Source organism: Bombyx mandarina, chromosome 09 (assembly GCF_030267445.1).
Source record: "Bombyx mandarina strain Sakado chromosome 09, ASM3026744v2".
Classification (NCBI taxonomy): domain Eukaryota; kingdom Metazoa; phylum Arthropoda; class Insecta; order Lepidoptera; family Bombycidae; genus Bombyx; species Bombyx mandarina.
Window position 1 is genome coordinate 6,936,908 of NC_143216.1, and position 16,133 is coordinate 6,953,040.

The 16,133-nt window shown below is 33.6% G+C and overlaps 3 protein-coding genes across 5 annotated transcripts in view; 1 reads left to right on the plus strand and 2 right to left on the minus strand.

The window, feature by feature from the left end:
- The window catches only part of Kap-alpha1 (karyopherin alpha1), an 11,746-nt gene extending 4,586 nt beyond the window's left edge, over window positions 1–7,160 (minus strand). Inside the window, exons 1-8 of one of the 2 annotated variants that reach the window (XM_089729735.1) lie at window positions 7,127–7,151; window positions 7,029–7,089; window positions 6,453–6,626; window positions 4,984–5,196; window positions 4,087–4,307; window positions 3,043–3,152; window positions 2,497–2,650; window positions 1,628–1,832 (exon numbers count right to left, since the gene is read on the minus strand). In XM_089729735.1, the coding sequence (XP_089585861.1) occupies window positions 1,628–1,832; window positions 2,497–2,650; window positions 3,043–3,152; window positions 4,087–4,307; window positions 4,984–5,196; window positions 6,453–6,626 (1,077 nt within the window). In that variant the 5' untranslated portion in view covers window positions 7,029–7,089; window positions 7,127–7,151. Of the gene's footprint in view, window positions 1–1,627; window positions 1,833–2,496; window positions 2,651–3,042; window positions 3,153–4,086; window positions 4,308–4,983; window positions 5,197–6,452; window positions 6,627–7,028 lie in introns of both variants that reach the window. The other variant, XM_028175183.2, reaches the window with a different exon arrangement.
- Window positions 7,161–10,791: 3,631 nt separating this feature from the next.
- LOC114243685 (UPF0389 protein CG9231) lies at window positions 10,792–11,963 on the plus strand. Of its 2 annotated transcripts, none has more exons than XM_028175270.2 (2): window positions 10,792–11,117; window positions 11,632–11,963. In XM_028175270.2, exons 1-2 carry the CDS (start codon window positions 10,921–10,923, stop codon window positions 11,831–11,833), a joined length of 399 nt encoding a protein of 132 aa, XP_028031071.1. In that variant the 5' UTR covers window positions 10,792–10,920; the 3' UTR covers window positions 11,834–11,963. The 2 variants fall into 2 exon arrangements, with proteins under 2 accessions (XP_028031071.1, XP_089585862.1); XM_089729736.1 differs by lacking the exon at window positions 10,792–11,117 and adding an exon at window positions 11,273–11,522.
- A 91-nt stretch (window positions 11,964–12,054) lies between these two features.
- Ccdc58 (Coiled-coil domain-containing 58) lies at window positions 12,055–13,368 on the minus strand. Its single transcript, XM_028175269.2, has 3 exons — window positions 13,106–13,368; window positions 12,758–13,030; window positions 12,055–12,233 (listed from the first exon to the last, which is right to left on the minus strand). The coding sequence occupies exons 1-3, from the start codon at window positions 13,133–13,135 to the stop codon at window positions 12,135–12,137; spliced, it is 402 nt and encodes a 133-aa protein (XP_028031070.1). The 5' UTR covers window positions 13,136–13,368; the 3' UTR covers window positions 12,055–12,134.
- Window positions 13,369–16,133: the final 2,765 nt, after the last annotated feature.

The following is a 16,133-nucleotide window of genomic DNA, read 5'->3' on the forward strand; positions in this document are numbered from 1 at the left end:
AACAAAAAAAAGGAAATTAGAAAAATAAAATAAGATTGTCTACGTTAAACTTACGTCTGCAATAAAGTCATCTGTATACCTCTATGGTATTGGTATTGCTACAAAATGTTTTTTTTTTAAATGACCATAGATAGCTGTATGCAATAGAGTTGGTAGCAATACTACCTATTTGTACCGCGAAGCAGTCACGCTTTCCGACTTGAAGGGTTGACGCTAGACTTGAGATCATTGAGACTTAGATCTCATGTCTACAGGTGGGTAGCGTCATTCACATAGTTACGTCTGTGGGTTTTAACACCCACTTAACAGGTAAGCTTGTTCATTCGTGTTCGAAATATAAAAAAGCGTAGGGCAATAATATTATTGTTACGTATATAAATTTTAATATTGTAAAAAATAGCTATACATTCTTAAGTATTACATAAAAGTAAATATTTATAGTTAACTAGCTGACCCGGCAAACGTTGTGTTGCCGTAAATAAGATTTCTAGGGAAATTCTAGTGTAGAAAAAAAAACCTCATTCAACCACATAATACCACATTAAAACCAAAAAAAAATTATCCAAAAAATAAAAATAAGAAATAAATGATTGGGGTGGAAAACCCTTATCACTTAGGGGTATGGAAAATAGATAGTAGCCGTATGTATAGTGAGTAAGACAGGAGACCGGCTTCGTCCTCATCCCTACTACGTGATGTTTGCTGGATGAGTGGTGACACCTGGCGGGGATAACTGATCGATTGATAGTTGATCAGTAGTCGACCGGCGAGGGCGGGAGATCAAATTGAATTTTAAAAAAAATCATAATTAAAGGAACTTGAAATTATAAACTCTGAATAAGAATTTATCGTACTACAATTATAATATTTGATTGCCATCTTGCAACCTTATTGCGGATCTGTGCATAGAATAAAAAAGTAAGATCGGGATGGAAAAATAGGAGTTGATCGTATAAGAGTGAAAATTGAGAGTAATATGTTATATTTTATTTTAAGTCATAACAAAATAAAAAAAATAAAAAACTGGTCAAAAAAAATAAAGTTTATAATTAACAAATAAAAAATAGGGTTTGATCATGAGGGATGAAAAATTGAGAGTAACATCAGATTTTTTATTTTAATTCATGACAAAATAAAAATAAAAATGAAAATCTTGCCAAAAAAATTTAGGTTTATAATTAACAAAAAAAAAAGGGCTGATCGTAGAGGGGTGAAAATTTAGGGTTGCATGTATTTTTGTATGTTGTATCATAAAAAAATAAAAACAAAAATTTTTGTCTAAAAAATAAAAAATAAAATTTAGGGGTTAGGGCCACCCTTAACATTAAGGGGGATGAAAAATAGAAGTTGTCCGATTCTCCACCCTGGCCCATATGCACACTAAGATTCACGAAAATCGGTCGAGCCGTTTCGGAGGAGTTCAATCACGCACACCGTGACACGAGAATTTTATATAGTATTAGATTTAAAGGTACATAAGTGCAATTATTAAATTCACCTACCATTACTTCCTTTGTAGCTACCTATATTATATCACCTTTGGTTGACTGGCAGGGAATGTTTTAAACCCGCCAATGTATATAAATACATAAAGTGTAATAAATAAGTAAATAAGAGATGCATGTACCTGTATTTGCGCGGCATTTCCGGCAGTGATGTTGGAGAGAGTCCAACAGGCCTCCTTACGCAGAGTCTCGGTGAAGGACTGCAAGAGGCCGTATAGGTTGGGCAGCGGGTTGCAGTTGAGCACTGTCTGAGTCTGGGCGTCGTTGCCGGTCACGATGTTCCCGACCGCGCGCAAAGCCGCACTGACAACCGTCGATTTGTTGTGCCTACAAATAATATTCATGATTGATTATAATACGCTGAGGCGATATTTGTTTTTTACATTGTCTTGTTGAACGCGCTATGTAAAACGAAGGCGCTGGCGGACGCATGACATAGCCGTGACACCCCCGGGTGGAAACTAACTTTCGTTAGGTCAGAATTATGATCAATATTAACGGAATTATTTATTGCATATTATTTAGGTTCACCGCTACATTTACTTATAATGGAATTGGTTATATGTTAAATTCTTAACACACTTATTTCATTTCATAATTAAAAGCAATTTCATTAAAAAAATACTTGATAAATATTTATTGCTTCTAGCAATCGTCAATACGTTTTTCCAACTGTTTTCTTTTTTCAATTTTTTGGTTCAATTGTTTTACAGGTAAATTGATATTTAATATATTAGCCAAGAATGTAATATAAGCACTCAAAAACAATAACAACGAAATTTAAAGGGCATGCGCACAGTTATAAAAATATTCTCGATATTGAGCAGGGAAGCGGGAAGAATCGTCACGCATCGAGCCCTTAGTTGGCTTAAATAATATCTAAAACCATTTCGCAACAAATCCATACCAGTTTGTTTGATCTATACTGTGTAATGAGTAAATTCCAAACAATTCTATACCAACATGTATGGAAAAAAACACTTCTACTTACATCAGTAGCTCAACAAGTCTTCTGCACACACCTGCATCGATCACAGCTTGAATTTTCTCGTTCGGACCATCTGATAAATATGAGAGTGCCCAACATGCGTCGCTCAGAACATCTGCATCTGTATGATGTAGAAGACGCGCTAATACTGGAATAGCTAAAACATAAATGATTAACTATTTAGTTAACACTAGCTGACCCGGCAGACTTCGTAGTGCCTCAATCGATAAATAAAAGACCTAAACTTTTGTATAAAATAAACTTAAAACAAAGAAAAGGAATGCGTCCGACGGGGAGGGACATCAAAGGAAAAATAAAATTGTTATTTTTATTTAATTCCGAGCATTTTCATATTAATCTACTTTTAAGCCTCCTCTGGACTTCCACAAGTAATTCAAGATCAAAATTAGCCAAATCGGTCCAGCCGTTCTCGAGTTTTAGCGAGACTAACGAACAGCAATTCATTTATACAACAACAAACAAATGAACCAGTACACAATATTTGATTTACATATATGATTGATATAAAAATGTATTTCTAATACTTGCCTGGTGCAACTGTTTCGAAATTTGTGGGAGGATTTTTGCCTCTGCACAAATTCGACAACGTCCAAACAGCATTTTTCGTCATTGACAATTTCGTGTACTTATTTAAAATGCTGTAAAGCAAAACAATGACAATGAATAAAAACATTATAGTGAAGCATTTTACAAATTTAGCCACTGTAATCACAATTATCGTTTAAACTTGTTTTTCAATAAATTTAATGTAAACTTATAAATTAGGTACATCTATTAGCATACCTATTGTCAGGCTCGCTTGTTTCCTTAAACCTTACTTCAAAAAAAGCAATAACTGCTACATATACAAGAATATAATATGAAGGGTTCTACAATCATAAATATGTGTGAATTAAATACAACTGCCTTTCTTTTATTGGCAGTGTAGACTCACAAGAATACGGACGTCTTAATGGTTAGTGATCACCTTCACTCATGGACATGCGAGGATGCTAAAGACCCTCTTTTACATGGCATAGAAATGGCTCTCGGCGCGACGACTATTTATATTAGATGGGTAAAACAGCCCTGTGTAAGTTAGACCTACACTGGGTGTAGGTAGGTACCATCATTTTGCTAATATCAGCCCCGAGACCAAAATGCCTTCCTATTGGAAACGGAAGGACAGCTGTTGTACAATACAATAAAGATTTCGATCTCACCTCCCAAGATGGTGACGACATTTGCATTATGTTGTTTATGGACTCTGCGAACCACCAAGTAAGTTCACTAATCTATGCAATAAAAAAGGGAGTGACATGGCTTTATCTCTCGCATTGCCTATGTTCATGATAGGCAATGACTGCTACGCATGAAGTGGATATACACAAAAAAAATTTCATTTACTTAAATACATAAATCAATGATATTGTTGATAAAGAAAAGAAAAAATATACTATTATAATTAAGTAAATGCTGTGCAAACATAGAATTGAATGGCAGTATGGAGATAATAATGCATTCTTCTATAGATCCTATATTGTTGTATAGTGTTGTTGTATGATAGTGTTTTAAGAAGCATTTAGTTCTCACTCAAGCAAGGGAGGGAGAACGCCAGCCGCGAGGACGATATCTCGGCAGTAGGGCGAGTCTCCAGCGATGTTTCCAAGGGCCCACACTGCCTGCTCGCACACGTTCTCCGTAGAACCACTCAATAGTCCTACCAGCACATTTACTGCGCCATAATCCACTACGATACGAGTTTGTCCTGACGAACCCGAGGCGATGTTTGTCAGCGCCCATGCCGCCTCAAACTATTTGACATAACATAAATACAATGTAATTAGTTAATCATTACAATGCTCATTTTGAAAAATGTTGGTAACACAACTGAATTTCAAGTGAGAATATTCAGACATGGGCTTTGCATTGTGAGCTGTTCAGCAATATAGATCCTCTATCATGAAATGCATAGCTGGATGGGAGGAATTTATATAGGAGCATCTTCATTCATTTCAACATTCACAATCTCAAAGTGGGTGATAGTAATAGGAATATAGTATATATGTAACAATGTAGCTTTTTATTGCCTTCATAAACAAACAAGTATTTGGCCCACTCTTTTATTAATGGCCCACTTTTTATTATTCCCTCATGCACATCAGCAATGCCAGAGGCACAGCTAAGCCCTGTCAAAACTGAAACCTGCAAGTAGGCCTGGCCTGTCCATCAAAGAGAACAAAATAATTCAAGCATTCTTTCTGTTTAAAGTACTTGTAGAAAAATATTCTTACTTGTACAAAATATTTTAGTATGATTTGCATACTTTATCCTGTCTGCTTGTATCTTGAATAGCCCCTTAGGCTACCAGTAAATAGGTAGGGAAAAAAAAGCCATACTTTATCTAATTAAGCACTTAATTATGTAAACAATAATACAATCGAAATTTCAACAGTTTGCCAATACATTGGTAAATGTAGTGTATATTACCTGTAAGGTTGGATTCTTATGGTTTGTCAGGAATTCAATAAATTTTGGTACAATTCCAGATTGTATAACTGCATCAATTGGAGGATTAGGTTCCTTACTTAGAAGCTTTCTGAACTTTTGTGTTGCTATGACTTGTTCTTCAGGATTATCTAAGTAGACAGCTAAAACCATATCTGGAGTGATGCAATCTGATGGTGAAATATTGATGTCCTCCTGTCGAAAAAAAAAAAATACAATTATTTGGTAACATGATTAATTGGACAATTTTAATGGAGAATCTAATCATAAACAATGTTTGTTGTACTAAGAATAAGTAAATATCTAAATGAAATTCCTCTTAATTACTTAATTCTCTTTACTACTGAAAATTGAAAATACAATAACAGTCTATTTTATTTTATTAAGATAACAAAAAGAACATGTAATATATTAAAAGAATATAAATTTTGAGGTATCATTTATTATGGTAAATTTTTGAGCATTCCACAAACTGAAGTTACAACAAGACTAACTCAGTAGTGCAGTAGAGTAGTGTAGTGCAGTAATACTGCTGCCTGTTGCACCAAGGGTCATGGGTTTGATTCACACATCGGGAAACATTCATGTGATGAACAAGTTTGGTTGCTCTTTGTCTGAGTGTTTATTTACAATTTATGTACATTTATGTTTAAATGTATATCAGTAGTACAGGACATCCTAGTAACGAAGAAAGTACCAAGATAAGCTCCACTAACACTGCTGCACAGTAAGTAAAACGGCTTCAGTTTGGGATCAGGTAACCATATTATGTACATTGTTCCCAGTTATTATTATATTACAAAGTATAAAAAAGTTTTAATTGATCTATCCTTTCACACAGCAACAGAATAAAGAATAATTTTACAGTTAGCTTACAGATTGTAGAATAACAGACTTACTTTTACTCCATAAATATAATAAAGTTTTACATTATACTCAAATTCAAGTTAATCAAAACAAGTATATTTATTTTCATATCTTTAATTATTGTTATATTAATAATGAATCCAGGCCACATTTAAGTAGTACTGCAGCTGAATTTATAAACTATACCAATCCATTTATACAATATGCTTAGCACTTAACACTTTTAGTGATAATTCTACTATATCATTGAGGTGCCAGTAAAGTGATTTGCTTAGACTCATCAATAATCTAAAAACAATTGAATATGCAATTTCGAAAAGGGCACATCTCTGAAAATGTAAAATGTTCAGGAAATGAAAAAAACTGATTATTTTCTAAAGCAGTGTAAAATTTAAAATATTAACTTTTGAGATATATTTTAGTGTTAATTAGCAATTGAAAATTACTGGAATTATTATAAAATGGGTGTAGGTAAGCCTCAAAACTATATGTATATGAAAAAACGTATTTGACAAAATATGCGACATGTGCCCTTTTCGAAATTGCATATTCAATTCAAGGTGCTATTTATTAAGCTGTGAAACCTGTGAAGCAGCTCCAGCAGCATTGGTTCCAGGTAGATTAACATTTCTTCTTTTAAATAACTGCTGTTCCCTTTTTTGTTTTCTAAGTTGAACTCCTTCTTCTTCTCGGCGCCGACGAAGTTCGTCAGCACTCAGTCCAACATTCTTGTAGCGATGTTTGTGACCTCCAGACATCTGAAATGTAGTTTTAACATGATTATATTATTTTCATTTAGATACAAATACGACGCCACTAAAATATAATCATCACAAACTAAAGTAAAATTAATGGAAAAGATGAAAACAAATATAAAGGATGGTTTACTTTCAACAGCTGTCCTTCTCTAGTCTCGAAAAAAAAAACTAAACCAGAAGTAGTATTAGTAAATGCATAGATATCACATGCTTAAAAAGGTTCGTATGACTATCATATAGAGCTCGGATTAAGTTTTATTAGCAAAGAATAATTTCTGGTTAAAAAAAAAGAAAATTTTTAGGTACTGCTTTAGTACAATGCAACTCATTCTTAGAGTTATTTAAGTACATCCGAAATTTAGCCTGTTGGTAAAATAACACACTAGGTACCTATATACTTACTGTATTTGAAAACAGAACAACGTAAACTAAAGAAAAAATATTTAAGGTTTTTGTTAGTCAAACCACCATCCATAGATTATACACTTAATATATTTGAGACCACCATCGATTAGATTGTGACATTCAAACTTCAAACTTTTTTTTAAATTTACTTACCATTACTTATCCCAAGGGCTACAAGACTTTACCGTCTAAGTTAGTAAAACACACTGTATAAATAACATATAAAATAAAAAAATAAAATGTGTCTAAGCTGTTTTATATGTTTAATCCAAAGTTTGATATAAATTATTAGTACGGATATAAAGTAAGGATACAAAGGATATAAATTATTAAATGAATTATTTTGTGCATACCAAAGCCAAAAGCAAAACAGTCTAGTATAATTTCCTTTTCTTTCACAACAATAAACCTATGGCTAAAAAATGTTTCAGCTAGTAGTAGTCAGTCACTCTATATAGAAATTTTGTAGCATTCCGATATTAATAACGTCAGATCTTCATTTTCATCGTTACGGTGTTGTTGGACAGTTTTTCAACTTCTCCCCCATACTTCTTCTTACCTCTACCGTCCATACAAATACTATTTATGCACCATAGAGATAAATAACTTTCAGTACTATCATCACAAAAAGTGACAACCCCAAGCTACCATAGCAGCGTTAAGTTTCGTCAATACATTACAGGAAGAAATATTCCTAAGTACATTGTAGTGCTTATTTCCGTATTAATACGATTTATTATGAAAGAACATTGCAAATTTTTTTAAAAGAGAATCGTTCGCGGTGTTTTTTCAAAGGGCACCTACTACCCGAGCACAGTGGGTGTAACAGTTGCAAAGGTGCCGCAGCTGGCTGCTTTATAGTATATAATAGTTCGATTTCTAGGGATATCGCCAAGCAAAAGTCTAAAACCCATCAAATTACCAAATATGATTAAAAATCCTCCTAAATTTGTAAATGAGGAATACGAAACATGATATTTTTTCAAAGGGAGATTCGTTTCCATCTTCTTAGGCCTGATGAAATTTGTCTACTGTAGTAATTGGACTGAACATTGTTACCCATAATTTTCACTGTATTTATTTTTAGGAATCACTATTCACAAATTGATTGTGCTGCTGTATGGTGATAACAGAAAAAAGATACAATTAATTAACAACATACATAGAATCTCTATTTAATCAATGAACAGAACCAGCTTCTTTTGAGTATGCATAAGAAAAGTGACTACAATCAACGCACAGTGATTGTTGTATGTTTTTTTTAAAGGAAGGAATACTGGGGAACACGGAGGCCTTTCCAGTTTCACCAGGATAGCAAAGGCTGCGCCAGGATAATATAATGTATTTATAATATGTACTGTATTATATTTTTATGAAAGTGTGACTGGCGCCATGTTGTATACAAATGATGACATCATCGTTATCTTTGTTGTCTTCATTATTATCATTGCCTTCCCAATATAGTGACAGTAATTAAAACTAACATGATAGTGACACTAATCTACCGATAATAGTGACAGTAATTAAAACGAACTTTTTCCAAACAATCCCTTTTATTGAATTTCAAGTATGCATCAATAACAACACAGAGGCCCACCCCGTTCGGCTTCTCAAGACAGAATGTCACGAGCGACAATAACCAGTCGTAAGTAGAAAAATGAGGGTAGTTTGTTCATGAACTTTAATTAAGCAATCCCTTTTATTGAATTTCAAATATGTATCAATAACAACAGAGAGGTACACCCCGTTCGGCTTCTCAAGCCAGAATGTCACGAACGACAATAACCAGTCGTAAGTAGAAAAATGAGGGTAGTTTGTTCATGAATTTTATTGAGTACTGTCTTAAACAATTGTTTACATGCGCTGGACTTAGCCAACAATGTTGAGATAGTTGACTTTAACCCATTAACTAAATAGCAGTGTTGCGCCGAAATATATAATACGTATATGTATATACTATATCATACCATAAAGCTATCTAACACTGAAAATATTCGTACTACTCTTCAGCATTTTTACTTAGAATGCTGAAGAGTAGTACTGTGTAGTAGTAAAATTAATTGAAGATAAACTGTTCTATCTGACCCTACAAGTGGCAAAGTCAACAACTACTTCATTGTCAAATTTTAGCTATTTCACGCCTATACTTCCAGCGTCTCTGAAACTACTCCATAAAATAAAGATGTTATCGAGAAATCTAATATGGGTGGAGAAATCTGAAGCAAAATCGATGGAAATGACTTCACAAATTCTTTCGCAAATTCCATTAAAGTCTCAGTAAATTCCTATCATTTGAGAAGCTAGTTTACTTCATTTTAATTTTGGCTTAAAATATGTGTCTTTGGCGAATATTGTGGTTGTAGTTTGGGTAACAATATTATTACAGATACTGTCTATGTTATTGATACTGAACAAAGACTTACGCTTAACACCGGTTCACAAAATACTTCCACGCTGAAAGGATTTCAACGGGTAATAAAACTATACAAAAGCACATAACTTATAATTTGCATATTTAATTTTACTGACGATATTACGTCTATATGCCTGCTCGGTGATAGGGTGGACTAGCGACTATAGCAATAAATTAAAACGTAAATGAAATACTTGAAAACATTGTGTTGACTTGTATAAGAGAAAATATAATTCAGAATGACACCGCATATCAAAAGTATAAGAAACATATTACAAATTCAAATATACTGCATCATAGACAACTATACGTGGACAGCATCACGACCTTCCAACACTCGGGTAAATACCCTCATCCTGCTCATTTCTACCGCAAAGCAACCATCGTTCCAATTTGTGGGGTGAGACAATCACTTAATAAAATTCAATTGACACTTCGACCTCATGTCTCAAGCTGGAAGAAGACATTCACGTTATGGTGTCTATGTTCTCCAGTAATACTTAAGACCCGGTTTTGCGTCATATGTTCTATGGTGATTCCTCCGTATACACCATAGGGAGTGCTTTGCGTATTACGTGAGAAGTGCTTCGATCATTTTATGATGGTTTCATATCATTATACGTTTTACCAAAGGTAGGTAGTGATTTGGCAGTTTTCCTAAGACTCGCCGCCATATGGTCTGTATGCTCATCTGCCTTCTAATGCCAGCCACTCACATGCGCGCAAACATTCGTACAATGTACGAATATTTCCGCGCATGTGAAGGGCCGTCAAACATTCATTCGCAAACTTAGCGGCTGTGCAAATGGGTTTGGTACTCAATTTGCCCAACCCGTTTGCACTTCCTCCTACACTTGTTTACGAATGTCTCACGAATTTCTCCTCCTTTTTAATTCGTCAATAGAACATTGAAGAGAAAAAGAGTTTTGAATTCTTTCCCAGACATAATTAACAGCCGTGCTGTTTTTATGGGATTTCTTTTGATGAAGATACGCTACACTGTAGACTTCACGATCTATGAAAATAGCGAAACGTCCGTTGCCTTCGCAATCCTGGGCGCAACTGGTCACACGAATGTGTGGGAGACTACGCGAAGGATCGCGGTTCGCGCGCTTTGATGTCTGTTAAAAAACCGATACAGCTTGGAAAACCACGAATGCAGCGAAAACTTTGCATAATCATTTGCAAATGTCGTCCTACACTTGCGGGTTTGCGTATTCGTGCGAATATGAGTGACCGGTATAAAGGTATAAAATAAGATTATTAAATGATATCTAGAACAAAGCCTAACTTGGCTGTATGGCTAAGATCTTCACAGCCTCTTAAGGAAAATTTCGTAAATAAAAAAATCTATGAATTGAAAACTGTACAAAAACAAGGAAAACATAAGTGGTATCCTATTACAAGGAAAAAGGCGTACGTAATATCACGATTCTCGAATTAATCTGTGGTTAAAGCTTATATAAACTCTTAATAATGTACAAAATGTTTTTTGCGCGATGTCGCCCGTTTCATATTAGGAAGATGTGTTCATCTTCACCGACAGGACCCAGTTCAACAGGTCCATCATCATCATCTATGTCTCATAGATTTCGACCGACAGAATTTCAGAAAACGATTCTTGTGTGGACAAAAAAATACAAGAACAAATCTGAAGTCCCTCCATTTGTATCGTGGGTATCAATATTTTTACATTTTCTCTAATTTCGTCTTCACCGCTAGCATTCACACGTAGTGAGCAATCTATATTCGAGCAGTTCATTCGCAGGCGGGCACGAAGTACAAAGTTTCTTCGGTGAGAACACTAACTCGTATTTTTTTATATTTTTAGAGAAACAAAAATTTTGTATTAATTTTATGTAGTTTATAGTTTGCATTCTAATAATTTCTTAATCATTCATTGTTTTTTGTAAATTAAAATGATTTCATTCGAAGAAATGCGGCAGTGGACGTGGTCTCATTTTTTCATAGGACATGAAGTAATGAAGCCTTTATGTTGTTTCAAAAATGGCTTGAAGAAAAATGGCAAAATGAATGCTCACTTTAATTCATTGACATCATATTATGGAATGCTTGCTGTAAGATCACACCATTTGATACTTACTTCAATAAATATTGATTACATTACAAAGATATATTATACTTTTTATTATATAAACTTTATTATATAAACTAACATTGTTTCAGAGCTGAAATTATTGAAAGATCTAAGAGTGAAGCTAGAATCAAAATTTCAAATGTGCTTATGCTTCTTACTGCTTTGGCAAGTTTTGGAGCAATATTGTCTGGGAAAGCTGCTGCTAAGAGAGGGGAATCTGTTCATCAGATGAATCTTGACTGGCATAAAAAATATCAAGAAGAACATAAAGAAAAAAGTAGTGCAAAGTAAATTAATAAAGAATTTAATACTAAAATTCTTTAGATAAAAATTATTTAATTTGCTTTTCAATCTAATTTTTAAAATAAGGTTTAGTAAAATTATGAAAATATAATTGGAAATAAATCTTACTATAGTATCATTTTTGGTTTTTTAATGTTAAATGTATTATATATGTATGCAATGTTCTAATAAAGTATGATTTGGAATTATCTTGATCAATAAAACAAACATTTACATCTAAGAACTATTGATTCAATGTATACAATAATAATTCAGGAAAAGGTAAAACAAGTTTCAGTCTTCATAAATATCAGGGCTTATAGTAGCTTCTACATTTTTCTGTAAAGAGTTTTGTTGTCTTTTCTTGAATAACTTCTTCTACACTAAGTTCAGTTTGAAGAAGTCTCAACTGAAAAAATACTACTGTTGAATTGAAATAAACATTGCTAATCCATAACCATATAACCTTTACATACAACTTATGCAGTCTGCTCTTAACACAAAAGCTTAAGTTTAATGATTAACTTTTAAAAACTAAAATTTTATTAAACTACTACAATTATCATTTAATTATTCCTTTTTATATCTAACATTATCATTCTTGTTATTAATATTTAAAAATATAAGATAATAATTCACAAAAAAATAATATTTGATTCCAAGAAGAGTATGTAGCAGTTTTTTTTGAAGCACCATATTACTGATTAAGTATAACTATTGGTTCAAGTTAAATTAATTAAATAATAATAATCTGTTTGTTTTTCAAATGACCAGGGCTAATAACACATATTATTCATTTTCAATATATTTCTGAAACAACACTGATTAATTTATGATCTTATCAAAATTAGCAAGTCGGCTAAACCTGAAGTCACTTCTTTTCTTCTCTCTATAATGGTAACTAATTAAATTAATAAAAAAATGTTAAGTCACCTTTTTTTGCTCCGCTTTCAAGTTTCTCAAAACTTCTAAATCATTAGGTTTTTCTTCTTTGACTGCTTTTAGCTTTTTTACTGATTCTGCAGTTGCCAGTATACAATTTTTTATTACATTTTCCCTTTCAGAATGCCCTGTTCGTATCTGAGAGTAAAGATCATGACAAGCTGCAGTAGCATCAATTTTAGCTTTAAATGACTCTGTCGGAATTGACGTATTTAAGGCATATACTATTTTATCATCAAGTATCCTCATCTTCTTCAGGATGTCCTGCAAAGTAATGGACATCTTTGTATTATCAAGAAATTTTGAAGTACGATTTACAATTTTATAATTTTATCCAACCTGAAATTCTAAAAAATCCGGACAAATCATCTAGATATTTTATTATTGAAAATATAAATAGAAATCAAAGTATTTTAATGTGAATTCGAATATGTATTTTGATTCTGTTAATCAATATTTATTTCCCAACAATTTTTAGTAACCACAGTTCATTATATTATTGCACATCCAAATTTTACTTTTGATTTTTAGGTTATTTTCTAGAGTTATGTTATGTCTATGTTAATCTATTACATTTTTCAAAACGGACAAGGCTATAGTCGCTACATCCCTATCGATTTTAACTTGCGTTGTCAACTGGTATTTTTCGAAAACTCATGCGCACTAGTTTTTTAAAAGAAAACCAATGGGCTTGCGCAACTTTATGTTGTACAATATCCACGCTTTTAATTTATCTATTAGTCTTCATGAATACTCATAAAAGGTTTAAATACATATATATACAACTAGCGACCCGCCCTCGCTTCGCTTCGGAAACATTAAATTTTATTATTGATAGGCGAGTCCCGCCATGTTGCGCGCAGTACGACAATAACTACGGTCTGCGGGTGACGCCGCGGGGCGAAGCTAGCCTAAAAAAAGTAGCCTAAGTTACTCCTTAAATCATCAGCTACCTATCAGTGAAAGTCCCCTCAAAATCGGTCCAGCCGTTCCAGAGATTAGCCGGAACGAACAGACTGACAGACAAAAATTGGAAAATAAAATCTTTTGGTGAATGTACCTTATATATATTATAATAAAACAATGTTTTCAAGACATAGCATAAAATATAATAATGATAGATGGTAAAAATGACAATGTGTTCGAAGTATATTTCAAATAATGGAATATGGAAAAGAAGGTTACAACATTCCTCCCCATCTACATCTCGTTGATCAGACGGCGGGGTGCCTGTATACGTCGATTACTTCGACGCGGAGCAAATGGCACAGGAGTGGAGACCGGAGCAGGTGAGCAGTATAACTTCGAATGCTGTGAAGGTGAATTTGGAGAAATTTGTACATTTGCAGGTGACTGCGGTGTAGGTAATAGTACTGCTGCTGAATTCTTGTTTTTAGTTAGCCTTTCGTTAATTGTTGTTTCCATTCCAATGTCTGGAGAAGCAGTCGCCGGCAGCATAGAAGAATGCGCCCTTTCATTCCTCGGGGTTTCTGAGGTGGAGGACTCGCGTGGCCTGATGTGATCAGCGTGTCTTCGTTTTTCTAGTCCTCCTGGTGTTGAAACAATATATGAATATTTATGTTTTCGGGATGTAATTACCGCTGGTTCCCATATTTTATCATTGCGTGTTTTAATACATACTTGGTCACTTGGTCGGTAACTCGGTGATGTGGTACGAATGTTTTCTTTTACTTGTAAATACTGCATTAATCTTCTTTTGTCTGGCCGAATGTTGGAAAGTATGCAATTCAATTGTCGTCCAAACATCATCTCAGCTGGAGATTTACCAGTGGACGAGTGCGGAGTGTTTCTGTATGTAAACAAAAATTCTAATAGTCGGCGCTCGAGATTTGTGTTGTCTACCGATGCCATTCTATTTTTGAATGTTCTGACTAAACGTTCTGCCAGCCCATTTGTCCGAGGATGATATGGAGATGATGTGACATGTAAAATAGATTGTTTTGTGCAATATTCTTTAAATTCATAAGATGTAAATTGAGGTCCAGTATCGGATATAATCATTTTTGGTAAGCCAAATGTACAAAATATGTTATCTAATGTAAGACAAAGTGATCTGGTGTTGATGTGTTTTATCGGTCGTATTTCCACCCATTTGGAGAGAGCGTCGCACAATACGGTCACGTAATTGTCGTTCCAGGAAGTCATTAGCGTAGCCACAATCCCGACTAAGACTTTTTAATCTGTTTGCATAGTGCTCCATCGTTTCATTTTGTTCTCTAGTGCAATTCCAAAATTATGTTAAGGCTCTATATCTCGTCGTTTTTATGCGATAGAGGTCTAATAATTTGTTACAAATTTCGCTGTATGTAGCTATATCGAAATCAGGCGTTAAAGCTACTTTTAACTCGTGGAATATCTCTGGTGTTAGTAAATTCAGAAACAAATCTTTCTGTAAGTCGCTGTTATTGATATCAAGAATTTTGCATTTGTTTTCGAAAAAATCAATGTAATCGTCAATTCTGAATGTATCTGGGTTGTATTTATCCATATTGAAATTTTTGATTATACTTATCTTGTTATCCGTATCGTGTTTTGTAAAAGAGTCGTTCGTCACGCTCTTGGCTGTTGTATTACAAGCTGCTGGTACCAACAACTTCAAGATTTGCAAAATCTATTCTTGCTGGTTTTGTTGTGCATGTAAAAATAATGCGAATTGTTCATCGTTCATCTTAATTTCTTTTAACTCGTCGCCAATATAATAAAACAATGTTTTCAAGACATAGCATAAAATATAATAATGATAGATGGTAAAAATGACAATGTGTTCGAAGTATATTTCAAATAATGGAATATGGAAAAGAAGGTTACAACATATATATATTCATATGCATGTAGTAAAAAGAGACTATTTCAATATTACAAACAGACTCTCCAATTTTATTTATATGTATAGATTAAATGCCGCGAATAGTTTATTAGGTTTATGTTAGAACTGGCCTTCTTAGTATATGTAACCATCATAAGTTTATATTAAGAAGAATAGTTGTTGCCTAGCAACAATAAGTTAGTCGTATAATTTTATGAAAAGAATAAAAAAGTCAGTATGTACATCCGAAGAACTATGTTTCATTATTTAACATAATTACCACAGGTTATGGGCCCAGGTACCGTTATATAAATATATAAATAAATATTTGGATTATATACATACTGGCGACCATGCAGTCCACAATACAAAAATTGTGTGGACAATCCAATTATGGAACATGGGCATTCGCGACGCAGATGTTCCTCACAGATTGTGATCTATGGGACTGTGTAAGTACAGACACACTTGATACTCCTGAATTAAAAAAAAGAGAGTAAAGCAAGAGCAAAAATATGTCTACTCTTGGAAGAAAACATT